At 43.5% G+C, this 18,433-nt stretch overlaps 1 protein-coding gene across 1 annotated transcript in view; it reads right to left on the bottom strand.

The window, feature by feature from the left end:
- Positions 1 to 279: 279 nt before the first annotated feature.
- Positions 280 to 18,433, bottom strand: part of adarb2 (adenosine deaminase RNA specific B2 (inactive)) — a 272,346-nt gene continuing 254,192 nt past the window's right edge. Inside the window, exons 8-10 of the mRNA XM_049564848.1 lie at positions 14,760 to 14,941; positions 4,179 to 4,360; positions 280 to 456 (exon numbers count right to left, since the gene is read on the bottom strand). Of these exons, the coding sequence (XP_049420805.1) occupies positions 280 to 456; positions 4,179 to 4,360; positions 14,760 to 14,941 (541 nt within the window). The remainder of the gene's footprint in view (positions 457 to 4,178; positions 4,361 to 14,759; positions 14,942 to 18,433) is intronic.

Here is an 18,433-nt window from a genome sequence, read left to right on the forward strand (position 1 = left end):
TCCAGTTGACCTTCGTCTTGTCAGGCTTCTTGTGGGGCGGATGGGTGGCACATCCAGAATGACACACACACACACACGGTGGTGATAGCCTTGAGTTTAGAGGTTGCTGTGGGACACTTCCAGGTATGAAGCAGGATGTTGGTAAAGAGCATAGAGTCATCTTACCCTAAAAAAATAAAGGTTAAACAAACACTCTTTCTCTGTCTCACTTACACACACACGCGCGCGCACACACACACACACACACACACACACACACACACACACACGCACATTTCCTCAGACGGACAGCAGGAACTGTTCCTGCTCTGGCGGTTTCTTGACCCAGGTACCGAGGCCTGTTTCCTGCAGGTATTTGAACCACTGCTGCTTCACTGTCTGGTAAGGACGTGCCGCCATCTTGGCCTCGCAGTACATGAGCTGGCGGTCCGCCGAGCCGGACAAGTGGATCCCCGACTGAAGAGAGTGAGCAGGCAGAGGAGAAAGAGAAGAAGAAAGACAGACAGAGAGTCAGATAAAAGCGACACAGAGACAGAGACAGACACGAAGATAGGGAGGGAAAACAAAGAGAGGGGAATAAAGCCGGGGCACAGAGGCTAAAGGTTTCATGAAGGGGGGGAAGAGAAGAAGAAGAAGAAGAAGAAGAAGAGAGAGCAAAACAAAACGAATGAGCCGGCACAAATGCATTTGGGTGGGGTTGGGAGGCGGTGGGGTGGTGGGGGGGCTTCAACAGCTGTGTAATCTCCCCATTTAAATTTCACAAGCAATTGAACATTCTCTGTGCTTTTTGTGCATTCCTATTGTCGCGAGGGGAAACAATGAAGATCGGCGGAGAGACAAGTGGGGAGAGAGGGGGAGAGAGCAAAAGTTTCTTTTGCAGATTAGTGCGACTGCTCTTGCGTGGCCCTTATATACGGCGCGCAGGGAGCACTTAGGGTGGGGGCCTCCTCGAGTACTTCTCCAAATAATTATGGTTTCATAGTCATTATGCTTTAACGGCCGCCATTTGGCGATGCAGGCAGTGTCTGTTACATAAAGTTTCAGAATGGAAATGAAAGTGCAGCGGGTCTGTGTGCTGACGTTAAAGATCCGAGCTGCCAGTTTTTGATAAGCCGCATAGAGAGCAGATGTTGCCGAGCCGACAAATTTATCTACGGCGGGAGAGGAAATTCCACATGTCCTCTGCAGAGCGCTCACCTGCAGCCACAGCGCTCTGGGACTCTGATTTTAATACACGTGTCTGTGCTTTGTAACTGAGCGGCTGTTGGCGTACATCTCTACAGTTAATGTTTCTGTATTACCCCGTGTACGCGCCTGCATGTGACTCCTGATGGCGAGGGATTGCATATTGTTTTTGACAATGCTGCTTGTTTTCCAGCAGAGGAGCATTTACAGGGAGAGCGAGTGGAGTGGTGAAATTTATTCATACGGAATGTGACTATTGTTTCAGCTCAGATTAATTAAACAGTACATCATAATATTTTTACAACAAGTAAAAGATACACTGTGGAAGGTGGTTTTTCATTAACATTTAAATTAGTAGGACTTTTTTGCAGCACATATTTTGATGTGTCATAACAAGCAAAGCATAGTGTAATTAATAATATTAGTAGTACCTGTATTCCACTGAGTTGTGCCGGTGCCCTTTGTATTGTGCATGCTGGTATTCGTAAATGGAACAGAGCTATCATTAATGTTGGAGCTGTGCTTTTTCTACCAAAAGTCAAAATGTCTACTGTGAGAAAAGTCTATAGGGTGACAGGAGCCGCTGGTTCTGTCAGTATGTAACGGCTGTTACTTTATATTTCTTGTAATAATACGCTGAGTGTTCCCCAACATAGAAACACACAGTAACCTGGGTAATTTAACATTGGGTTATGGCCATCAGTTTTAATTATCTTAACTTTGTTTTGGGGCACCTCTGCAGTTTATGGGCAAATCAACATCTCTGGTTCCAGGGCTCTCTTTCCTGTCCCCTCTCAACCATGCTGTCTAATTAGAGCTAAAATGCTGCCCCAAAAATAATAATAATTCATTCATTCATTTTCCATAACTGCTTATCCTTGGAGCCTATCCCCACTGACAATGAGCGAAAGGCAGGGTACACCCTGGACAGGTCGCCAGACTATCACAGGGCTGACACATAGAGACAGACAACCATTCACACTCACATTCACACCTACGGACAATTTAGAGTCACCAATTAATCTGCATGTCTTTGGACTGTGGGAGGAAGCCAGAGTACCCACAGAAAACCCATGCTGACATGGGGAGAACATGCAAACCCCGCACAAAAGGGCTCCCCCACCCTGGGTTCGAACTAGCGATATATATTGAATTTCATATTGCAATAAAACAATGTCTTGATACCTTCGTGGGACTGTGACGAACTCTACCATGATATAACATGATTACTACGCTAGTATAGCTGAGATCTACTATCCCTTCTTGTCTGACATTGTCAGGGTTTGACATTAGAGAGGAAGCTAACCATCGTGCTGTCCCAACGAGGGCTTAGATGCAATTACATCCCTCTCAGATGTGTTGTTATCCTAAACTGCGCGGTGTCTCTTTGAAGACTTTGTAAAGTAGCTCCTTAATGATAAATCCAACCATGAATGTCTTTTGTGATTATTCATCCAATTAACAATTTGATATGTTGTTGTTAGCCATCCCTTAGCTTTCCATGATGCTTGTTGAGTCTGTCAACAAATCAAAGGCTGTTTCTGACAGTGTGCCAGCTTTAATCTCAAACACACTGCATAATGAAATAACAAATGACCACCTTGTTTTTGGCCTAATGTGTTTCTCCAACCCCCTAAAGCTGGCCAAGTGTCAGGCAAAACAGGCAATTAAATGATGTTTAGGGTAGAACTGTCCCAGCCACTTAATTATTCTCTCTTTAACTGTATGTTTTGCATGTTAAAATATTATAGTAACTGTCTAAATCCCAAGTGATTTTATAATTAATGTTCTTTTTAAAAGCTTAATGTCAAGCCCTGATTGTATTGTTTTTGTTTGAACAGCAGAGGGCGTAATAATACCTGTCAAGAAAAAATGTCGAATAAACACATCCGATTTGTAATTTAATAGAGACATTTTTTCAACTTGTCATTTTTCTTCTCTGCAGAGTTTGCATGTTCTCCCCGTGTCAGTGTTTTCTCCAGGTACTCCAGCTTCCTCCCACAGTCCAAAGACATGCAGGTTAATTGGTGACTCTGAATTGTCCGTAGGTGTGAATGTGAGTGTGAATGTTGTCTGTCTCTATGTGTCAGCGTCTTCCCCAGTGTCAGCTAGGATAGGCTCCAGCCCCCCCGCGACCCTCAACAGGATAAGTGATTACAAATAATTAATGAAAAAACACATTTTTCTTTGTTTTTTAATTTTGTGATATATTTTGTGATAAATATCATATCGTGGACTTTTTATCGTAGTGAGATCTTACTGTGAGATTTCGGTTTTGTTACAACCCTACTCATGACCCATGACATTCAGTACATTTACATGCACAGTTAAGTCAAGCTTCAGTTACAGCTCAACTAGGCCATTTAATTGGACTACTGTCATTGTCCCAGTATACAAGCATGGGAGGGGAAACCATTTCCACCACAATAGGTGGCGATATGCCCCCTTTCAGCTTGTTAGTATTGGACCTTTTTACAGTTGACCTATTATGTCACAGACTAAACAATCGACACACAAGTTAGCCACGGTTAGCTAGCAGCGATCTGGTACCACGGTAGACAACTTTCTTCAGCTTCAGCTTCTCTTCAAGGAGACACAGCATGAACTGTGTCTCCTCGTCCATCCAAAAATGCAAAGCTCTAGATGTAGATTTCACCATGCAGTTATCAGCTTCTTCTTCTGTTGCACATTTAATGCTAACAGACTTTCGGGTCAAAGCCTGGAGCAGAAACTGTGGGACATACACAGAGCGCCTCGGCCAGTTTGGGTCCGATTGTCTGTATACATGCAGTAACTCAACTCCCAATCACATTATCTGGGTGTGTTAGTCTGACTTTGAGGGATATGATTTAGTACGATTTTAGTCAGACTAACATGTTCACATGTATTTTAAAAGTCTGGTTTAAGTTAGACTATCACAATAATTAGATTTTCTCTAATGTCATAGATTCTGTCCCCACTGATTAATCTAGTTGAGCCCCTTCTGCCCTCACCTTGCGGTAAAGTCTGTTCCAGCGGGTGAACAGTGCGTGCTTGCAGAGACGCGATGGTGTCCCTGAGTCCCGTCTCCTTCCCGTGGCCGTGTTGACCACCTCCAACTGTGTGTCACCCAGCGTCCAGTTGACACTCACACACGAGGCCTTCCCAGGCTGCTGATACTCAGCACTGCTCAGCCCTACAGGGGAGACAACACAGGGGAAACAGACTGACTTCAGGCGGGTTTAATCGTCATTACATTCAAGGTATTCCCCCATAGGTGACCCAAATTATCTCTGATGTGTAAAACAAAACATTTCATCAAAATGTTTAATAATGTAAAGCACCTGTGATTAAAACAAGTACCTGAGTGGAAATTTGCAATTTTCCCATCAAACCTCCTCTTTGTTGTTTCGTTTAACCTTCCTTCACCCTTCCCTCGCTCTCGCCTGGAGGCTAATGGCAGACATAAAGTTTTGCAGCGCTGCAAAAAGCCAAGTCAACCTGGCCCTGAAACTGCATGGCTGTTTATATGGAGCTTTGATACACCCTCAGAGAGAGGGGGAGAGAGGTTGGAACAGGAGGGCCATTGAGCATATAAGCAACTTGTTCCTGCCTTTGTATGAGTGCTTGTCTGCTCTTGAGTTCCAGCAGTTAACGGTGTTTGAGTGTTGCCAGCTATGTACGGCATAAATATTAACTCCAGTCACAAAGATCAACCCTCCGCTACACCGGACTGTCTATCTCCCTGTCCCGCCCTCTCCACCTTCTCTCTCTGAAATAATTAGCCTCGCTAGCAAAGCACACAAAGCGATCAGCTGAGAAAAGAGAAAAAGAGACAGAGGTAGAGGTAACGTGGAGGTGAGTGGCTGTCACATTGGGTTCCATGTCGAGAATTAGCTGTTTGCATCAAGAACACAGGTGCTGGCAGAGGTGCCAGGCCTGCGGCAGAAACTGAGCTGACAGCGGGGTGAGAAACGAATGAGGGCTCAGGGCAAATATGTCCTTTAGAGGCCACAGTGGGTGTTTCATAGGAGCCAGTTTACCAGTATACTCTGGGTAAGGAAATGGAGAATTTGTGATTCATGTCTTAAAAAACATCCAACTGTACTGCCTGAAGCAGGAGAAGATGCTGAGCCCCAGACTGTTTGGATGACATGAAGAAACAGGTCTCCCAGAAGTTCCCAGCGGTAATAAAGACGCTAATATTTGTATTTATTTTTACAGTAACAACGAAGATAGATTGTCCCAGATGTTAAGTTAGCTGCAAAAATTTGCAAAAATGTTTTTGATATTACCCATAAAACAACTCTCACCACTACAAATTGAAGGCTTACTTCAGCATATTAAAAAGTATGCTTATTCCCAATCTTGCAGAGTTAGATGAGAAACTTAAGGTCATTCGCGTCTGTACTGTAAATACGAAGCTAGCTAGCAGCTGTTTAGCTTCTCTTAGCATACAGACTGAACTGGGGGTACAGCTAGCTTGGCTTTGTCTGAAGATTACAAAATCTACCTGCAAGCACCTCTTATAAAGCTTGTAAGTTGCATGTGTCCGTTTCCAGTACATGGGACCTTAAAAATCAATTTCTCATAATGTATTTCAATGGCTAGATGAAAATTATTTTCTGGTCCTGTTTGAATTGTGCCATGACTTTCACATATGTTGTTTGTGAATTTTTAATATATTTTTTTCGTGCAAAGAAGGCTACAATTTAGTGGGAAGAAGTTTGATACTGTTGGGTTTTGTGTGAGAGCGCTTTGTGGACTACAGCTCTTTGCTGCTCTCGACGCGTATGATATACATCACCACTCGCACTCAGAACATGGCTGTGTCTCTGGTACACTTCACCGCCTTCTCCCAAGGAGAGGACAAAAGCCTTAAGTGTGGCAAAAACCAGTAAAAGTCTGGACATGTGGAAAGTTTCAGCTACGCCAGTGGGGAGATGGTCGCCGTTGATGGCTCCGTAAATTGTGGCAGAAGACGCAGCAGCACTGTGGGTTGAGAAGTGGAGGGAAAGTGTGATGACGCGATGTCACATAGGCGACATATAGTCTTTCTCATTCCAATGTTTCCACAGCCTTTAACTGAAGAATCATACAATAAACTGTCGAACTCATGAAAAAATATTATTTAGACCCACACAAAACATTTGTGTAATCCAAGGCATTTAATGACTGGGACCAGAAAATAATAATTTTCTCTCCATTGATTCCCATTCATATTTTCCGAGCCTAGAGGTCCGATGGGGGTCTACCGGACTTATGAGCTCTATACCACAAAACACACCAAGCAGTGCTGAAGTGCAGCCTGCGTTGAGCTGCGATGCAATATGGAAAGCTGTGGCAGCTGCTTGAGGGTGCAGCTGTTTGATTCTGCAACGAAGTCCAGCCAAACTAAAAGTTGTGGATAGTTGTGGACAACTTTTAGTGGCGAAATGCAGCCAGAGAATACCGACAGCCAATCAGTAAACAGAGTCCTATGCATTCTGTGACATGTTGACCCATGTTACAAAGAATTCTTCCAGACTAAAACATGTGAACATGTCACTGAAAATGTAATATTGACAGCGAGCCACACTACGCCCCTGCTTGGTGTGTTTTCGTCATCGAGCAGAAACAGACTAAAACATTCTGTAACCACCTGTAAACCACAACTTGTTGTTTATTCACTTCAGCTTCTGTACAAATTAAACAAATAGAGTTATAATTATTAGACTTGGAGCCTCTGGTGGGTGAGTTCTGTTACAGTACCATTGGACAGAGCCAAGCTGGCCTTTTCCTTCTTTTTCTGGTACTTATGCTGAGGTTAGCTAAGCTCGCTAGCTAAGCTCTTGACCAGCAAATAAGTGTATTTCCCAAACTGTCAAACTATTAATAATTAAAACAAATTAAAGAAAGGAGCAAATTGCTCATTGTTTGCCACAAAGACTGTCTAATAAAGATGGACGATATAAGAACTCCCCAAGAGTGAAGCCAAAACACCGTCATCGCCCCCTGGTGGCTGGCTGCAGCATATGTTATGAACTAAACCATGGGACCAAGCTAAAAGATTGAAGTACATGTCAAATACATTTCTCCCAACAATGGTTTCTGTCTTTTTCAGTAATTCTTATCACGCTGATGGATGGTAAAGTGTTGATTGGACGAACGGTGGGAACTCAATACCTTGGAGATCGTTTCCGGGCAGACTCTGGCTCCAAGAAACGTCACTAGCGCAAGAATGCAGCGACGAAATCTGGGATACTCTGCCTTCATTTATATTCAGTGTTAAGAAGTGGAGACATGTTGTCCATCTTTAGATACAGTCATTGGTTTGCCCGTGGAGCTAACAGCTGACTTCTGTTTCTTCCTCTGAACATAATAAACTGTCTGATGGAAGGTGTTATACTATGAATTACAGCACAATATGCTGCACTGTAATTAATCACAGATGTGTTTTTATTTACTGCTGATAAAACTGAGACAACATCGGGTGAAATTTGTGTCATAGTGCCAGAGACATTAACATGTAGCATCTAGGGTCACGAAGTCTGACAGTTATGTGCTGCTTGAACATTATATCCACTCTAAATCTGTAAAACTGTCTTCAGAAAGGAATCGCTGTCTTGGATTTCACCTAGACTTCCAGCCCAGTTATTTATTACAGTATATCATGCAATGTTAAAGGTGCCTTCACAGAAAATCAGCAGACAGATTCTGTGCGACGGGTGAACAACAGTTGCCTCTGATCTCACCGTCTGACAGACAGCTTGTTATAGTACAATACCTGATGTACAATACCACAATACATGCCTGCAGATCATCTCCCTCCTTGCCACACTCATTTTCCCGTCTTCACTCTTCCATTCACCAATCTCAGCTCTTCTTTTCTGTAGCTCCTTGGAGCTGGAATGAATTGCCTGCCACAGTAACAATCCTCCAAGTCTCTTATTACCCATCTCTTCTCTCTTGTGGAGACGCACCTCTTTGAACAAAAGACTCTCCTATCCATCCTGCCTTTTTCCTTTCTCTCCCTCCATTCATGGCTCATTTCATCCCTTCAATGGACTTGACTCCTCTGTTTCTGTAATAGCCAATTTGATTTTTCCCTCATTGAAGACTTGATCAATTTCTCTTCTGGGAAGTGTTTGGCAGACATGAAAGAGGCAGAATTAGAGCCTTTGGTTATGGGATTCATAATTGTACAACACACATACACCACCGCGGCTTAATATCTGAGGCTAATGTCGAGCCACAATACAGCACAACCTATGTGTTTATGTGTTCACATTGCATCTATCCTGCAACACTGAAGGGTAGTGCAGGGTTTTTGAAAGTGTTCCTCATGGAGATGATGAAGCAGAAGAGTAGTAAAGCAACAGGTACGTAAAAAGATGGCCTTCGTCTGTGTAAGGCTGCTTTCAGACCTAGAGTTGTCTTGCTTTGGTCTGAATCAGGGACTCATTTTGTGACAGAGTTGTATAATTGCCTAGAGTTGGTTCGTGTTCTCACGGCAACATTTACAAGCAGATCAGATCAAATGCCTTGTGTGAGAAAGCTGCTCTTGATTGGTATAACTCTTGGATAAATCCAGGAAGTAAAGCAAACATTGAAGAAGAGTACACTTGCAAGATAAATGTGACACTTTCTAATGTCACAATGGAGGGACAACTACGCAGGTTGATTTTAGCGCTGCTCATCGTGGACTATATTGCTGTCATTGTTCATTTTAGTCAAAGCATACAGTTTGAAAACGAGGCGCGGCTCCAACTAGAAAACAATGTTTTGATGCATTGGATGTGCTGAATGTGCATATTAAGGCAGTACAGGAGGAGGTTGAATAAACACACATCCAGCAATCCAGAGGGTCAGAATGCAAAGCAAAGGACAATATATGCATTTTTTCCTTTTCTTGTTCTTGTTTTGTTTCTTAATGTAACAGTTGTAACAATTAAAGTGAGAGCTGAATGTTAGAACAACCTGTGGATCCGAGCAGTGGTGTGAAACCAAGTGGAAAGTGTCTCAGGTTTTGCTCCATTTACCTCAGCTGTAGATTTTTCTAGAAGACAAATATTATAGACATTTGCAGCCCAGAATATTATTTATTTTATTTTCTTCTTTATAATTTGTTTTGCTACAGATGGCAATATAACATTTGGGTTATAACCAAAAAACCATAAAGCTGGGCACAGTGGAAGAGGTTTATGATCAATCAGCTTTTAAGAAGCATATCTGATACATATATCAGACTAAATATTTTACACAATTTCTTAAGTAAATTTACAACACCAACACCATACTGTGACATATACCATTACCGTGATATAAAATAACATATACTGAGGCAGGAGATTTTAGCCATTTTAGACGAACTGGGAAGAATGGAAATCTTCATGTTTGTACATACTGCATTGGGGATGTATATAAATACTACAGTCTATAAAATTTAATCCAAAATTTTAAGCAACCTCCCATCATGTAAATCATATATTGAATACTTTAGTAACGTGTAGTATACATAGTTACTATTTAAAACTGCAATGTGAACAAAGCAGGGTGTAGCTGTAAAACAAGCGAGTCTACTCAATCAACTGCAAAGCTCCAAAAGTGGTGACCAGCCATTATTAATGTTTCCTTTATCTACTGTTGTCCTGATTTTCCTTATCCCAAAACGACAAAGCCCTGCCACAGTTTCTGTTCACGCTACGGTGGAAGTGAACAGCAGGACAAGAGTGAAGGACAAGTCAGCCCATCGATGTGTTTGGCCCTCGGGGTTCAGGTGTAGCTGCTTTGGCTGAGTGCGATAAGAGCGGGCCCCTCGATCCCCAGGAATTTCCTCTAGGGGTGTTGCTTTTAAATAACCCTGGACACACAATAGCCGGGGAGCTCATCAGAGCCAATGAAAGGAGGGAGGAGGAGATGAGAGGAGGTGGGGGGGAGGTACGCACACAGACAACTGAATGCAACCGAAGTTCTGCTTTTCTTTATTCCCCCCTCCTGCCTGGCTGTCTCGCTGTCTTCCCCTCAGCCTGTCTGTCTCTCTGTCCGAGCTCCCTTCAGACTGAATGGCTGCCTGATAAGGGCTGTGATTACATTGATTTGGTGTAGGGCCATCTTTACTGTCTGTCCATCTTCCTTCCTCTCCACCCTTTCCTTCACCCTTCTACCCTTCAATAGACTGTAGCTACTCGAGGTACCGCAGGTGCAAAGATCTGACAGATTGCGATGTGTGGACACACAGAAAACACACATTATCGTGAGGCATGTCAGAGAGAGGCCACCTCTGTTTAGAGTAAAGAGGGTGTCTGAAGGTAAAGGGCATGTCTAAATCATCTGTCAACACAAAGAACAAGAAAAATGTAAAGGCAGCATTATTCTTTAAAAAGAAAACAGTAGTCATTAAACCAACTATGTACTTAATACAAGGTTTATTATAGTTAGAGTGATTAACTTACTATTATGAGTGACTATGATTGATGAACGAATGGATCGTACCTGACCGCAATCCTCCAAACATTAACTGCAGCTTGTAATATCTAAATCTGAAAACTCCGCTCCAGACAACTCAAATGACTGCCGTCAAAAAGCCATCGAACAAATCATGAGAGATGTTCGCTGAGGCCGTGGTTGCAGGATTCAATGATAAATTTGTCCTGGCTATCATCACCAGAGGACAAGTCAGTACAATTATCAATCTTGATGAGGATAGGCCTCACAAAATATTCATCCTCATGGCAACCAATTACCCGCAGCAGAGCCCTGCAACGCAAAGAGCTCCTATGACCTTCAAGAAGTATTCTTGAAACCTGACACAGTGTGGACATACACCGCCCAGCCAAAACATTAAAACCATTGACAGTGAATAACATCAATCATCTTGTTACAAAGCAGTGGTCTGTTGGAATACCTTGAGTCCTGGCATTCTTGTGGATGCCACCTGACATGCACAACACCAGACCAAACACACCCCCTCATGGCAAAGGTACTCCCCGATGGCAGTGGCCCCCAGCAAGTGACATGCTTTTCCACATCGCAAACACTGCTCAGGTGTGGTTCAAGGAATGTGACAAAGCGCTCAAGGCGTCAAACTGGATTCCAAATCCCCCAGATTCTAGTCCGATTGAGCATCTGTGGGATGTGGCAGTACCCCAGAGGTCCTGTGTCCATGCCTCAACAGGTCAGAGGCCCCACAGTGGATTGAACTTGGCTCTGGCCTTTCGAGGTGTGAAGAAAGGACCCATTGACCGTCGACCCTTTGATTCCTGCATGGTGCGAGGTGGGGCACTGGCACATGCCACGAGTGTTTGATCTGTTGGGATCTGGGGAATTTAGAGGCAATTTTTATGGTGTGGCGTGGCACATCGTCTTGCTGGGGGCCACTGCCATCAGAAAGTACCATTGCCATGAAGGGGTTTGCTTGGTCCACGATGGTGTTGGAGAAGGTGTGTCAAAAGGCATCCACATGAATGTAAGGACCTGAGGTGTCCTATCAAAACATTGCATTTGAAAAAGGTGATCACAGTTATTCTCTTCATCTGTCAGTGGTTTAAATGTTTTTTGGCTAATTAACACTAATTAATCGCGTTGCGTGGTGCCTATTAACCCGGTGCGTCACTGAATGCCACAGTGGCTTTGTCACATGATGGTGGCAGACAAGATGACGCTGCTTGGCCAAGTGAACAGAACATTTATATTTAAAAAAAAAAAACGCCCACATGAAACTGTTGATGGGAGCACCGTTCTCTGCAATTTCTACAGTAAGGAATTTTCTTACCATCGGAGGACTTCAAGCCTGACATATCACCTCAAACCCATGGGTCCAATTTAGCACAGCCTCTGATGCTAGCGCTAGCAGCCACCCTCGTCAAGCCACAATTGACCAGACGTTAAGATACAAACTAAGTCAACCTATGACCGACTAACTAGCTCCCTTGCAAAATGGATTCCATGGTAGAGGACAGGGAAGCAATTGTGTTCAAAATCCAACAGCTGTACTATGACACATCTGTCAATATTCTTACGATTAATTTAGATTAATTAATCACAGAGCATGTAATTAATTAGATATTTTGTAACTGCTTGACAGCCCTAACATATATGTATTAATAACTGCTTTTACTTGAGACACCACTTGAATCCACAGAACAAGAAATTAAGGTGTTAACGGTGTTCCCAAATCTCGACCAGTGGACCTATTTCTACCATCGCAGATCATATACTGTCAAAATCAGCCAACCCTAACACACACACTCACATATACACATACATATATTTGGTGGCTCCTAATATGTTATTGTCACACTGTCCTTGTTCTCATCAATGATCCCTAGCAACAAACCGTGCCCTACATCGCTGTGCGTCTCTGTCGCTCAGCCACTCTGACTGGCCTAGATCTGAAGTGATGGCTGATGCAGTTTCTACAAGTTGGGTGTCATTCAGATCTTCTTCCAGCATTCATCTTCACTACAAACGAAAGCCTCAGGTCTCAGTGGAGCCCCGAAGGCAGACGTGCCAGACAACTTCATAGCTGTTGCTTGTCTGGCTGGCACAATGTAACCGTAGAGGAGCAGGGGTACATGAGTTTGTCAAGCATGTGTGCGTGGGTGTGGGTGTTACATGTGTGATCTGTTGTGATTCATTTGGTCTGGAGCTGACATATTTATTAAAAAGAACCTCTGAAAATAGATACTGTATATATATGGCCCAGGATCTCTGGACGGGATGGCCCCATCTGTAAACACAGAGCTTGCTTATATTTAGCACAGACAGGTACGTGATTGTTTCAATAGAAAGCAGAGAATGTAAAAAACTAGAGGATAAAACCTTCACTGGGCCACATGAAAATCGCAAAAACCTCCAAGCAGGTCAACCAACCAACCTGTGAATTCCTAATTTAGTGAGTTTAAATGCTGTTTTTCAGCTGAGTTGGTAGAGGGCACCACAGAGATAAAAGCTGAGTGAATATTGGACTTACGATCATCAGGTGGACACAAACACGACTCCATATGAATGATAATGTTGCTCCCTATCTGCTGAAATAGTAAACAGGCAACTGTTTGCCATACTAACCTATAAAGTGATAATATACCAGTGTTGTGTTCACAGCTTGTTTCTGTTGCCCTCAAGTAGCAAAAACTATTTGCAAAAATAAAGAATTAAATTGAGTAAATAAAGCTGAAGTAATAAAGTTTAGCTGAGCAATCTCATGCAGTGATTTTCAGCAGTAATTCACTGTAACCTTCTATAAAATAGGAAAATAGCTGTTTGTGGTTCAACACAGCATATTATTTCAAATCACATTTTATGATATGAAATTGCAACTCTTATTCAAAACTACTGCATTTCAAAAATACTGTGTCAAAGTGACATAATGCTAGTGCCCTACAACCACTCAAAAACCCTGTTTCCACCAAACCCTTTCGGTATGGTACCTTTGGAACCAACAGTAACCCTTCAGACACGGTACCAAGACCTTAGAGTTTCCACCGCAAACAGTACTCTTAAATGTGGGCAGGTTTATTGTCACTCACTGCTCTGTCCAGCACTCGCTGTATTTCCTCATTACTGGTGACACAGAGGGAAGTCTGCACCTCGTTTATCGTCCACAGAACGAGGCTGCACGCTGACATTTTCAAAACAAAATAGAACAGGCTGCAGTGAGAGTCTCTCTCCATGGGATATTTAAACATAGTGGGTTTGTGCATTTAGTCCGTTTCAGGCAAGCTCAGGGGTTTAGTGTTGCTGTAGCCCACAGGAACAACACTCTGCGATGCTTGTTTTTTGTCCAAGTGAGTATTAGAATACATGCAGTTCACGTAACCCGGCTGGAATTAATATATATAAACACTTGAAGATCCACTTGTAACCAAAAGTGTTTGTCATATAAAAACTAAAGTGATGGTCAAAGTTGTTAAAGTGAAACTTAAGGTGTGTTGATTAATTTATGTTGTCAACTCATACATTGAGTAACATTACAAGTAAACGTTCCACCTTAAAAGTTGCCGGCAGTCGGCCCACTGAATTAAGTTATCTTTTTCTCCGACTCCAGCTGCTGTGAGAGGCAGCAAAACATCCTTTCATTTTATAGTTACAGTTTACTAACAAAACTCTCCACAGTATGAACAGTGGTTACATGAGCCTCAAAACCAGACACAACTCAGCCCTGAGCAGAGTGACCGTCCTCTACTGACCAATCAGACTGCAGTGTTCACAGCTCCACCTTTTAGTACCAGATCTGTGTGCTAGGTACCCCAACAGAGGGGGGACCAAACATGGGGACGGTACGGAACGGTTCCATTGGGACCATCCACAACTTTTCACTGTGGAAATGAAAATTAGTGTACAAAACTGCACTGTACCATACTGCTCGGTGGAAACGGGGCTTTTTTGGTGAATTTTGACCTGCAAATTTGCACCTCGTCACTCTCCTGACAGTTCAGAGATCAGAGATGACTCTGAAACAGAGACCAAGCCTCCAGCAGCAGCTATTCTGAAAGGACTTGTAAATGAATTTCGTTGTGTCACATTCTGGTGTGAAGAATTCCCAGAGTTGATGTATTTCCTAAATTTGATTTGTCTAAATCACACTGAGACACGTCTGACTGTCTGTGTCGTACCGCTGAGCAGGGGCTGGTTGCGTCTATGCGTGGCGGGCAGTGGGCCCAGGCGTTCCTGCCGCTGGTTCAGAACTCTGCCCAGATGGCCCGTGTGACACAGGCTGCCGACAGTCACGCTGTGCAGGTACACCGGCTCCACAAAGTGGCTCAGCAACGCCCCCTGCAGGCCCAGGATGTTCCATCTGAGGTGAGAAAGCGAAGAGAGGGGAAGTTAGGGAAAAAGTGGTGTGATGATTGAAAAGAAGATGAGGAGGGGTTGATAGACAGAACGGCATAAAGTGCATTTGTGAAAATGTAGGTGAGGATGACAGAAAGAAGGAGAGAAGGAGGGAAGGCAACAGTTGGGGAGGGAGATAGAATCAGGGCGTGAAAGGAGTAAAAAGATGGGCAGAGAGAGTCAGGGAGAAAAAGAGGGAGACAGATGTGAGAGCTTCAATGACAGGTAGAGACAATTTGATCATTATCTTGATGTGGGACGTGATGAATAACAGCCACTGGACTGACAACACACACAAACACATAATCTGACAGACACACACGTCCTCCTATTCCATTTTCCCTGGTTCAGAGACACAAACCATCATCGCCACCGCCGACAACAATGCTGCCAAAGGTCAGTCCATCAGCATTCACTACATGGAGCTACGCATTACCACGTGTGCATTCATCAGTGCCATTGAGGTTAATGCACTGCACGGCAACCTTCCGTCGATTGTTCAGCAAGAGGGGCAACCACCTCAGGATTTGTTTGGGGGGGATCCACCAGCGACACAAAATCACTGTGGGGCTAATCCTGCCAGCCGCACCGACGCCTGATACTGTAGCCAGCTGGTCATGTGCCACCTACTGCCTCTATTTAACCAGCAGATGCTAATTTATGGATGGAAAATGATAATTACTGTGTTTATTATCATTCCTGCCCTTCATAGGGAGAGACGGCCTGCTGTGCGCCTGAGCTGTGTGCTCTCCTATGCACCGGACTAATGAACTTATGCGAGGCACAATCAAAGCCTCGACATTATGCTACTAATTTTTAGATCATTGTTCTTTTTGTTAATCAATGTCTCTTTATCATGGATGCAATTACAGCGGCTGCTTGTTTTTTTTTTTTGTTTTTTCCCCCCCCAGACTTAATAATCACTCATTATGGCTTCTTTCGCTTCCCGAGCAGTCAATTAACATCAACGGCTTTCTGGGAATCACTAAACGCCGCTCACGAAGCAGCGGCCGCCTGCCTACGCTTTACCTGCAATCTGTCAGCAAGATCTGTCCTTTACCTCTCAAACAGAGAGGAGGAGCTTTGTTCAAAGAGCACACACACACTCACACACTTACACACACACAACCTCAGTGCTTCACCAAAACAGAAATAGTTTAGCCTGAAATATTAATTTACCCAGAAAGCGACACCGTGAATCAGAAACATCTTCTAATCTCATGCAAGAAAAGACAGCCATCTGGCTTGGGTGTGTGAATTTAAAGAGAGGAGAGGGGAGAGACCTCTTCTCTCCCTCTCTCTCTCTGTCTGTCTCTCTACATCTATCCTTTCTTCCCTCCCCGGTAAACGGCGACCATTAAAGTAATGTCTTCATCTGCATAAAACTGCAGTGGAATGGAGAACATCATCGTTATATGAAAGCCATTTAGGCCCCTCAATTAAATCCAGCTGTCGACTTCAAATCAAATATTAGCAGAGGAGCTTCACAGGGCCAGGTTTAAGAAAACAAAATGATCACATCAGGTGAAGCTATGATGGGCCGAGATATTACCCAATATTAAAAATGTTTATGATAAGAGCAAAGATCTTAAAATCCCTTATGGTCAAGACTGAACTGAGTATAATTAAGTGCAGGAGCTGAAGGAAGTGGGGAAATAAAAAAGTAATGGGAGGTTGCAAAATGAGTGTGACAGAGGACAAGAAGAGTATCCAGGGGATCACTTTAAGACTGCAGGAGTGTGTGTGTGTGTGGCTGTGTTGAGTCTGCGGTCCTAAGCTCCTCTCAGTTCCACCCTCCACCCTGACCTTGATAAACTGGCCCTTTGTGACCCACTCACTTTAACGACGGCCACCCATCATTTACAGCGATATAAAAAATAAAAAAAAATAAAAAAAATCGGAAAGAGGAGGCTGTGGAGCAAAGAGAGCGCGTCTGCCGTCCAGCTTGGCGGGACGGACGGAGGGGAGGGGATGGTGTAAGGGAAGAAAAGCAGGGTGTCCCTTCTCCCTCCCCCGTCACTCTATTTTTTTGTAAAGTAATTGCTTTCACCCCCGTTGGTGACCTGGGTAGATTTAATCACACCATCTCCAGCCCTGGCCAACTGAATCAAATTGGTCAAATTAACAGCGGCTCCACAGGAGAAGGGTTCACCTCTCTCTCCCTCCTTCTATCTCTCTGTGCGTGTGTGTTTGTGCCAGTCCTTTCACACACAACAGCGGCTCAGCTGTAGTCCTGTATGGCTCAGTTGGCACAGCGCGGTGCTTACTAAGCTAAATTCATGGGTTCAGTTCCTTTTGAGGCCCAGTCCTGGCAGAAAGACTGAGACTATATTAAAAATCGATTTCAGATATGTTAGAAAATGCAACATCAAGGGTGGAAGTAGAGAATTACTATTGTTGAGTCCCTTCATTGTGTGCTGGGTATTTTTAGCTACACTAGCAGCATGGCTCGAGGGACAGTAACGTCAGTCTGTCAAGAAGGGAAGAATGTATTTAAAATGGCAAAGAAATGTTTATTATTATACATGTTATATTATATATTTGTTTCTTGTTTTTTCAGGGTGTCTACAGATATAACCAAATTACATTTAGGACTTTTTAAGACCTTTTTTAATATCACCTTATATGAATTTAAGACCAAACCTGCAATTGAAATTCACATTATTCACAAGTGCTATATTGTAGGCAACTGGACTTGATTGATTTTCTTTAAGACATTTCACCTCTCATCCAAGAGGCTTCTTCAGCTCTAACGACTGGTGCGGAGTCACAGGCTTTAAACTCTGTGTAGGTGTGAACTGTTACAGAGTCGAGAGGTCACAATGTGAGTCGTTCACCCACGTGGCCATCTTGTGTGTCATTAGGGTTAGATGGGTCCAGGTGAGAACTGGTGTTAAGTCGTCTGTGGGGGGATCCCGAGACTGCATTGTAGGTGGGTGATAAATGGTGTCATAGGCCACCTCCTCTGTTTAACGATGGTCGTTGCAGTTTGACGTAGATGATGATGCTTCTTTCAAACATATTTCTTCTCTGGCCAAGATGTGAACATTGCTGTCCTCGAGTGTCCCTTTTCTTTTAGATGTAAGTGGACAGCTGAGTCTTGACCTGAGGAGCTGGCTCTCCTGTGCTGTGCCATGTGCTTGTGGAGTGGTTGTTTTGTCTCCCCAGTGTATAAATCTGTGCATTCCTGGCTACACTGAACTGCATACACTACATTACTCTGCTTATGCCACACAGAATTTAAAGCCTGTGACTCCGCACCGGTAAGTTAGAACTGAAGAAGCTTCTTGGATGAGAGGCGAAACATCTTCAAGAGTGTGTGTGTGTGTGTGTGTGTGTGTGTGTGTGTGAGACACATGTGTAAGTACTCTTTCCAGGTAAAGACACTGATGGGTCAGTTGAAAATGACCAGTAAGGAAAAATGACAGTTGGGGGAGTTTAAGTTTAATGTGTTTAA

Source organism: Epinephelus fuscoguttatus, linkage group LG21 (assembly GCF_011397635.1).
Source record: "Epinephelus fuscoguttatus linkage group LG21, E.fuscoguttatus.final_Chr_v1".
Lineage (NCBI taxonomy): Eukaryota > Metazoa > Chordata > Actinopteri > Perciformes > Serranidae > Epinephelus > Epinephelus fuscoguttatus.